A 10,423-nucleotide genomic window follows, 5' to 3' on the forward strand; every position below is an offset into this window, starting at 1 on the left:
GTTTAAAAATATATTTTTAAGTATGTTATTAAACTAATAAATTAAAAAATTTGATTGATAATTAAAAATAATAATTTAAAATAATAAATTTTAATAATTTTCTAATAATTTTTGAAATTTAATACGAAGCTTTTCTCCGTGACGCAGCTAGCTAGCTAGTTAGAGCATGCTTGTGTTGTTGTGTTTGCCACTTTGCCGTCATTTGCATTGCAAATATCCATCTATTTTCAAGTATTTTTTTTTTCCTAATATTTGGTGCGTTAAGTGAAAGGAAGAATAAAATCATTGAAATATATAAGTAGTCAATTAAGCCAAATTATATCTATCTAAATTTTAAATTAAAAATTTTATAATTTAAAAATTTAAACCAATAATTGTTTCTAAAATCGAATAAACCGATAAAATCTAAATCACAATAATTTAAACTGAATTCAATTAAAAATAATTTTAAATCGATATAATGCAAATATCAATTCAAATCCATAAAATTTCAGTACAAGACAAATCGATATAATTTAAATCATAACCAATTATATTCATTTTACTCTTTAAATCAATCTAAATCATATTGAAAATATCATTTTTTTTTAGTTGTTCAATTATAACTATAAATAAGATAGATATAAACATAAGTGAAAATTCAAACGGAGTTAACTTTACGTGAAATTAATAACGAAGAGTCATTATATGAAAATTTAGTTAATCAAATTATTTAATGGTTTTTACCTATTAACTTTACGTAAAATTGATGAGTTTTCACCATAAATATATCTTATTTTTACAATAAACAAGTTAACGAGATGTATAATAACGTGTAAAAATATTTATATACTAGCATTAAACCGTATTTTCTTTCCTTTATTTCCGTTTGTTATCAAGAATATCAAAATAAACGAACATGTTTTGCTTTATTCTACAATAATGTGAAAATCTGAGTACTTTTAGTCTTTTGCACATCTATTCTAAAAAAAAAAAAAAAAAAAAAAAAAACCTGAAACCCTTTATTATGATCTAAAAGCCGAATATGGGCACATGCAGAATCTACTAAAAATCTAAAACACAACTGGCACAATAAAAGATAGAAAAGAAAGACAAATTACATGCCTAAAATAAAGGTGAGTTTGTGACATGAACTTTTAAGGAGAAGAAAAAAAAGCCTCATCACAAAACACACTCCAAAAATAGATTGAAATAAAGGGGGTTACACATGGTATTTTTCCCTTCAAGAGAGAAACCAAGCAACAACATCATCATCATTTTGTTTCTCACTACTATCCATCTTCTCCCCCAATTTCATGCACTCACTTTCCCAATCATCATCATCATCTTTCCACAGCCACGTCAGCAAATTTTCTTTCTGCTCCAAATAACAACCCTCTGATGACTCACTATTATTATTATTATTATTCATGAACTCCATAACACTCTCCCAATCCAAATATTCATCTAACCCTAAATTATTCCACTCTTCACTATTATTATTATTATTATTATTATTATTATTATTATTATTATTATTATTATTGATTTCAATATCTTCATTTAAGTTGTGAACCCCACATACAATTTCTTCCAACATGAAATTGTCCAACATGTCATCAAGACTCAACGCCCCACCGCCATTACTATTAATATTATTAGTAAGATCTTCAACTTGTTCATCATATGGTCCTAACAACGTGTCCTTGTTTTCTTTCTCATCATACGTAGTAGTAGGGCACTGAACTTTTTCTTTTTCTTCTTCTTCTTCTTTTTCCACCCCATTATTATTATTGTTGTTAGGGTCCAAATCCAACACCATGAGATCCTCAACAGTGTTGCAAAAACCCTCACTCTCAAGCGAAGGAGTTGGTGGAGTTGGAACCGCATCATCTTCTTTTTCTCCGGGGCTGAGTTGTCGAAGGGCAATTTCGTCTTTTTCATTATTTTGGTTGTTATTAATATTATTATTATTATTGTTACCCTTATTGTTGTGTATGTAGGTTTTGTTCTTCTTCATGGCCCAACGGCTTGTTCTACCGGGTTTAGGCTTTGGATAAATGGGAACATTGTTGGGTGTATCGGTGGACCCTATGTGGGTGGTGTCTAGGCTAGTTGCTCTCCGAAAACTGTAGATTTTCCTACTCAAGTGAGAGTTCCAATAGTTCTTGATTTCATTGTCTGTTCTTCCCGGCAAATGACTCGCTATCAATGACCACCTAAAATCAAAATTATTTAAGTCGTTAAAGATATAATTATTTATATATATATTTTTTTTGTTTAAATTTTTAAGAGAAGTGACATCGAAATAAGAAATAACAAACAAGTATAGAAAAAAAAATTAGCACAAGGCAAGTTAAAAGAGAAAATAAGTCTATGTAAAATTTTAAATAAATTTAAAGAATAAATTATTATTAGTATCCATAAAAGATACATGTTGACAAAATGTATCCATAGAAGAATAAAACGACAATTATAATTTTTGTGTGCCAAAAATATCCGGACATTGGTTACACAATTGGTCTGTTAGGGTATTCTTGGCACACGAAAGCTATCTTCCATGGGTACAATTGTCATTTTATTCATATATAGATACATTTGTTCGCGTTTGTATCTTTCATAGATACAAATGGTAAAAAATATATTACTTGAGACACATATTAAAAAAATAACTATTTATGTTTTTTTTTTAAATTTGATTTTGATACTTGCACTGTCAGTTTAAAATTATTTTACACGTACATCTAATCAGATAACGTTGCACTAGCAAAAATAACTATATTTTGTATTGACAGCGTGAATTGTTATTTAATAAAATGGTTGTAATTTATGACTGTGTAAAATATTTTATACTACCAGTATATTAAAATTAATTTTTTTTTGCTATTAGTTTAAGATTTTTTTAAAAAAATAACATTATGATACAAATAAATAAATTAATAAATAAATATTTCGTTCAACATTAATTAATTTCTTATTTATTATTTTTTGTCTTTTAGTTTGATGCCAACTAATATATATTACTCTTCTGTACTATATATTTTAGAATATATATATATATGTACATACATATAAGACGAAAATGAGTTGTCTAATTTAAAAGTTTTATATGGTTTTTTTTAAGAAGTTATTTTTACTGTTGATTATATTCGATATAGTGCAAAACTTCTATATACTAATAATCATGTATCAAAATTAACTTTTTTATATTTTATTTTATTAATTTTATACTAGTACTTGGTTATTATGATAAGGGAATTTTATTTTAAGTGTATATAATTATGAGAAATTTTCATACGAAATAATATTTATCATGTTATTATATAGTATTTCTTTCATTTTAAAATAATTATTGTTTTAATTTCTTTCGTTTATTAAAAAATTAATGTATCTAGATAAATAATTAATTTAAATACATTAACTTTTTAATGAATTCAAAAGATAAAAGCGACACTTATTTTAAAATGGAAAGAGTAAATCAACAAGGATGGTTTGATGAGTAAATAATTATAAAATTATAATAGTTTTATCTAAATGTGAGAAGGAAAATTAAATTCAAATTATCCTATAAAAATTTTGAGAAGTTTCAATAACTATTTCCGGTACGATTAAAAATATGTTATATTGTCACATGAAAAAATATGGGTTAGTTCCATTAATAACTAATTATTCACTAAATCACGAACAAAAGAGTTGACATAACAACAACAACAACAACAAAGTTTTGATTTGACAATAATAATAACTCTAAGAGTATTAAATTCAATTTATGACGAGAGTTTTGATCAGAAAATTCAACAATTGAGACCAATTGTCATTATATAAAATATATATAAATAACTGGGGCCTATTGATGACTAATTGTCGTCATCACTCTGTAATATTTTGATTTAACAGTATATTAGTAGTTAAAAGAAAAATGAACGTTGCAATTTCTCATATTACAAAATTTCTCATGTTGTAGAGTATCTGACAAGTAGAAAAAAGAAATATTTCTATAACCCATTGTATAAGTATTCCTTTGAGTACTATTATCACTTTATTGAGTAGCTAGTGGAATTAATATTCTATCCAATGATATTTAGGTGATAAATAGTTTTTGTTAGAGATATATTTATTTATATTATTTTTTTATTAATTTAAATTATTAGAATGAATGATATTTATAATATAATATAAAAATTTTATGTTTAAAAAATTAGAATTTAATTTTAAAAAGATCCAAAATATTAAAAAATAATATAAAATAAAGTTAAATTTTTTAGAATGAAGGATATCATAACATTTTTCAATCTCAACATAAAAAGTTGAACAATAGATGCATTTTTTTATGCATGTACAAATCTCATCAAATAGGTTAAATATATATTATTGAATGTAGTCAGTTTAATTCTAATTTATTTACATTCGTTTATGGTATGAGTAGTCACAGTTCACAATTAATAATTAACATTTCAACTGAAACACTTCAATTCTTTTTACTATAAATGTTGCAACTTATTGTTTTACCAAAAGAACATTCATGATGCATGCGTCTGTCGGCGCAGTTTTATTCACACTTTATTTATTTATTTATTAAAAGTATTATTCACTAAGAAACATAGTAGCCACATATACATTAATGTATATGTCATATGAGATGTGTCAACTTGTGAACTACCTTCAGTGAAAGAATTGAATTGAACAAATTATTTATATTTAAAATAAAAATTATTTGACAATAAATTAATTAATTAAAAAAAACTAAATTAACAAATCAGTTAATAAATATGATTAATTAATTTAAAATAATAAATAATAAAAAATTAACTTTTTAAAAATGATATCTTTTATATATAAATATATTTTTGTTTAATTTAATTAAATTTTAATTGAACTTTTAATCGCAAAAGGAATATTATATATTAGTTTATATAAATTAAATGAATTAAGTTAATTAGTGGTACATTTGTTATTATTTCATCGTAACACTATCATATAATAATTGAGATCTATATTTTAAAAAGTTGATAACATTATATAAAAGTTGCTAACATTATTTCAGACAGTTTTAACAACTCGTTTATCAATAAATACTACTTTAACATAATAATAATAATTTTAGTTGAAGAATATGGGAGAATTTATCATAATTTTAAGAAAAATAATTACAAAATAATATGACTTGGCTTGTTTCATCGTCATATCTTTTTTCCTTGACCCATAATAATTGCAATACTGTTTATATAATGCACGAGTCACTGTTTAGTTCTATATTTTGCAACAAAAAACCTTTACTGAAATTAGCAATTTTATATTAAAAAACAAACCAAGTACATGTCTATAATTGTTGTCTCATAACTATTAAAAGTGTGTACAAGATTCTGCAATTACAAATAATAATTATAAAAAATAAACCATATATCAATTTTGATTTATTTTATTCATTTGAAAACCATTCTAATAAATTTATATTTTAAGCTGGTTGTCACATCGAACATAACAACTATCTTTTCCTGGGTCTTTCTATTTTGTTCCAACTTAAGATCAATCATTTCTAACTCATTCAAGAGTTTTTGTTTTGTATATCGAAAAGGTTAGATACCTTTAATATAAAGTCAGAGGTTCTTGATAGAAGTCTCGATCTCCTATTATTACGGATAAAACCTTTAATATATTTTTTTTATCTTTAAAAAAAATTAATAGAAAAAAATTATTTTATATTTAAATAAATTTTTTTTAAAAAAATTAAGTATTAAAAATATTTTTTATTTTTGTTTTCTTTAGAAATAAGATATTACTAGTTTTTAGAAAAAATAAATAATTTATTTTTTAATAAAAATACTTTTTTTTAAAAGTCATAACCAAATAAATTTTAAATTAAATAAAAATATTTTTTAAAAAAATATTTTTGTTTACTAAAAAAATTAATCCAAACTAATACTTAGTGATATTATAATTGAAGAAATGGTTTTTTTTTTTTCTCCTCTAGATGTTAACTTTTCAGAGAGATTATATTCCAAGATGTATTATTAACGGAGAGTTTTTAAGTTATACAAAAGTGTTTTTCCACACTAGTACAAATGACTAGAAAATTGCCACACATTTTTACTACTAGATTCATTCATGTGACCATTTTGTTAAGATAAATAAAAATAAAAATGTTTAGAACAAAATAAAAATCAATTTAAAGTTACTGTATTTTTTATTTATTAAGTACTATTAATTATAATAGATTAATAATATTAGACAAAATAAGTATAATTATAAATATTAAATTAAATATAATAAAAATTAATTATTTTATTAATCTTTATAGTTTTACAAAATTTGTAAAATATCTGTAATATTTTTTTTAATTAGGTCTATACAATAATGCTTTTCATGTTATAATGAGGTTATTTTTATGTAAAAAATATTAAAATTAATAGAATATTTTTTTAAAAATATATAGTCAAAGATCTAATTAAATTTGTAATTGTGGATATTTTCAATTTGTAAAGAAGTATTTAATTAATTCTAATATTTTTTTTCTACTGAAAAAGATCTAAATACAAAATTAAAAATAATATAGATGAAAGATCTAATTAAAAAAATTATAAAAATTTAATTATAAAAACTAACGAAATAATTAAACTATATAATAACTTTAAATTATTTTTTATCATTAAAAAAATATGTTTTACTTATTTTTGGAGATATAATTATTTATATATTATTTTTATTAATTCACGTTTTCAAGAAAAGTACTTTTTGACACTTCTTTTCTTTTCTTTTTTTACTAAAGATAGAGAGAATCAAATTCGCAACTTTTTAAGTGAATATAGAAAGACTATGTTATTTGAACTATAACTCATTGACTTCCTAACACTTCTTAGAATTATAAATTTTGTGCACTTTATCTTTACACTTTTAGAATTTTGCAAATTGACTGCTCATATATATATATATATTCCCTTCATCTCTGATTCTCTTCTCCTTAAATTTCTATTTTCTACTGCACTTTTAAGACAAAAGTGCTGATGTAGGAGTTTACACGTCATTCTTAAAACTAAAAAGTTCATAGTAAAATCAACCCATGACATAAAGTTTACACGATAAAACATAATATTTTATTTCGTAATTTTTATTATTTTTGTAAATGTGTTCCAGTTAATTAGTAGCAGTAATTTTTTACTTATTTTTGTTCTTAAATTTTAAAATATAATTTTTATTTATTACGAATTATTAATTTTTATTTGTGAACTTAAAAAAAATAAAAAACTATTTTATTAAAATTGAAGTTGGCACAAACCTGTTGCCAAAAGTTGTATGCAACTTGACAATGAGATCTTCCTCTTCAGAAGAAATGTTGCCTCTCTTAAGCCCAGCTTTCAAATAATTAATCCATCTTAATCTGCAACTCTTTCCACACCTTAATAATCCTTCAAATAAAGCATCCCAAAAAAATGTAAGACACAGACCTATGAAACCATGCACAAATAATGTGATGACAATTTACTTTATGTGTTCAATATGCTAATTACTCACATGTAAAAATGAGAGATGAAAACTGTTAGATAACAGTTTAGTTAAATATATCAATTTATTTAATAATTTTCATATATTTATCAATTTTATTAAAAAAAAACTTTATGCATATTTGATCAAATCACACTTAATTATATATTTTAAGATCATTTCTACTCTCAAATTATAATTTAATGACCACTGATAAATAACTAAAGAAAAAATTTCTTCTCAATCAAACCAAATTATATTTTACCAACTATATATAAACAAGACTGCTCATCATAGAATTCAATAAAATTTAATGATTAATTTAATAATTATTGTTACCTCTACATATATACCTGCATTTTTGGGCAATGACCTCCATGAACCTTCACCGTTGACTTGAATATACTTTGTTAATAGTTCATCCTCTTCTTCTGTCCACCTTCCCTTTTTCAACCCCACTTTCTCACAACAAGGAGCCCTTCCCATATTTCTATACTACATAAAAATCAAATTAATTAACGGCTATATTATTTACTATAGCATTACTTGTTTTCTCACTTGCTAAGTTGCTATAATAAAGGTGTATATATATATATGGAAGGTATATAAGTGATTTGTGTATTGTTTGTTTGTGTGTTTTGGTTTTGGTGTTCGAAGGTAGCAAAGGAAAGCGAGGCACTCGTGCTAGTTGCTTTATGGTGTTGGAAGTGAAATAATTAAAAAGACACAAAGGAGTGTAAGTCATTTATAGGAGAGGCAAATGGGGGTCCACTATGGGGAAGAAGAACCTTTTTTCGGTTCTTAGGTTAAATATTTAATGTCTTTTTATAAAATTTTAAATATTTTTTTCAAAGCAAGTTGCCTTTTCTTTGTCCTTTTCTTCTTTTTCTTTTTTTTTTAATTTTAAAAAATAAATATAAATTATTTTTAAAAATATTAAAGTGTCAATAGAATTTATTATTTTTTAATTAGTATTTTGAGTTATTATTACAATTTTTTAATTTAATAATTTAATAATATGTTTTTAACTCACATTTTTAAATATTATTAATTAATTACGGACTGAAATAATAAATTCGACTAACTCTTTAGTATTTTTTTTTTTTAGGATGAATTCAGTTATATAGGAACAAAAATAATAGTTAAAGTTAAACCGAAGTTTTTGGTGTTATATATGAACATGGTTAACTTAACCATGAATTTTGTACCGGTAATTGCTATGATATTTAAAAAATAATGTTTAACTTATAAAAAAAATTTAAATATGAATATTTAACTTAAAAAATATAAAAATAAATTATTTTTAAAAATTTAAAATTTGGTATAAAAATAAATTAAGTAAACTAATTCATAAATACTATAAAATTAGTCTTCTGTACTATTGATTTAATAAACTCAATTTCATAAAAAATAAATAATAAAAAATTATAGATAATGAATAAATTTTTAGCCAATATACAATTACTAATTTTATTTTAATTTTCCTTCCTTTAAGAAAAACGATATATTTAATTAATTAATTTTTTATTTTTGTATTAATAGTAAAGTCTTACGTCAGTTAAGACTTAAGAGAGAAGTGTTGAGACTTAGACCTCTCTTTTTTTAACATCTTTTATGGATGAATGTGAAAGGTTTTCTCGTCACTTACTATTAAAAATTGCAAAATTTAGCGTGCCAAACTGAAAAATAATATTCAACTAATTTAGATGAAGGGCGTTAAAAAATCAGTAGATTTTGTAATTTATAGTTATCGATTAATTATTATTAATATTTTTAATAATATAAAATTATATTTAATAATATAAAATTATTTATTTTTTTATTGATCAAATATTGATTAAATTTTAATAAAAGTACTGTTCTAGATTTTTTTAATTTAGATTGTTCAAAAACATAAATATTAGAATATGTCGCATAATTAAAAGGTAATGGAAAATATTAGAAAAAAAATATTAGACGATATTCACAAACGATTAAACCGGACTGTTATACTAATTACATGTTAATCAGGAAACTGTAAATATGTCGCATAACCTAATATTTATATGTACAAAAAAATAATAAATAAGAGAGAGAGAAAAAGAGAGAATGATTGGGGACCGGGGGGCATAGTTGTGGGGTTAACGATAACGACAAATATGTGGTGAGAGATTGTGCCACGTAGGGCGTGTATGAATGCTACCGTCGTGGCTCACCCACCGTCGAAAACCTCGTGACGGGGCTTCCATCTTCCCACGTTGGTGTCTTTCATATTTATTGTTCACCGTACTTACACACAATATCAACTTTACATTTTTTTGAAAATTTAGTTGAAATTAACTTTGTGAAATTGATAATTAAAATTTATTAAATAAAAATTTAGTATATTAATTTTACGTAAAATTGATTATATTAAATTTTTTTTTTTAAAATAGTCATATCATCATTATTCATTACACTCTTTTAACTTGTAAGAAAGTCCACTTAGCTAACTTCTTATCTTCAACTTTAGATTACATATGTCATGATATGATGATCTTATTGGAGATTAGCTACGAAGAGTTTGAATTGTTTGTATCCAATTATTTTAGATTGTACTACATATTCAAATTCTATATATTATTGCCAATTTGGCATCATCTTCTTGAAAATGTGCAAGTCAAAGGGAGAGATGTACGTGCATGTATGTTTACTTGTTATTAGTTTAGAAGCTTACTAATTTTCTTCAAATTAAAGCCTTAACTTACACTATGCATGTGTGCTATTATTAATGTGTTACTTATTGTGCCAAATCAACATATCAACTAACCATGTCATCATCATATGATTCATTCGTCAGAGTGATCATTAATTTGAGTTAACAAAAATGGTCAATTACATTTATATCTTTTGAACTTTATCAAAATTATATGCACCACAACGTAACATTGTTACGAGCTTCGTAAGACTAATTAGTAATTACCTGAAAAAAAGTCGCACATTGGGA

At 23.5% G+C, this 10,423-nt stretch overlaps 1 protein-coding gene across 1 annotated transcript; it reads right to left on the reverse strand.

Annotated features, from left to right (window-relative positions):
* Positions 1-980: 980 nt before the first annotated feature.
* On the reverse strand, positions 981-8,176 carry LOC112779568 (uncharacterized). The gene is made up of 3 exons (XM_025823884.3): positions 7,812-8,176; positions 7,253-7,382; positions 981-2,198 (listed from the first exon to the last, which is right to left on the reverse strand). The coding sequence occupies exons 1-3, from the start codon at positions 7,942-7,944 to the stop codon at positions 1,223-1,225; spliced, it is 1,239 nt and encodes a 412-aa protein (XP_025679669.1). The 5' UTR covers positions 7,945-8,176; the 3' UTR covers positions 981-1,222.
* Between the last annotated feature and the right edge of the window lie 2,247 nt (positions 8,177-10,423).

This window comes from Arachis hypogaea, chromosome 19, assembly GCF_003086295.3.
Source record: "Arachis hypogaea cultivar Tifrunner chromosome 19, arahy.Tifrunner.gnm2.J5K5, whole genome shotgun sequence".
NCBI lineage: Eukaryota > Viridiplantae > Streptophyta > Magnoliopsida > Fabales > Fabaceae > Arachis > Arachis hypogaea.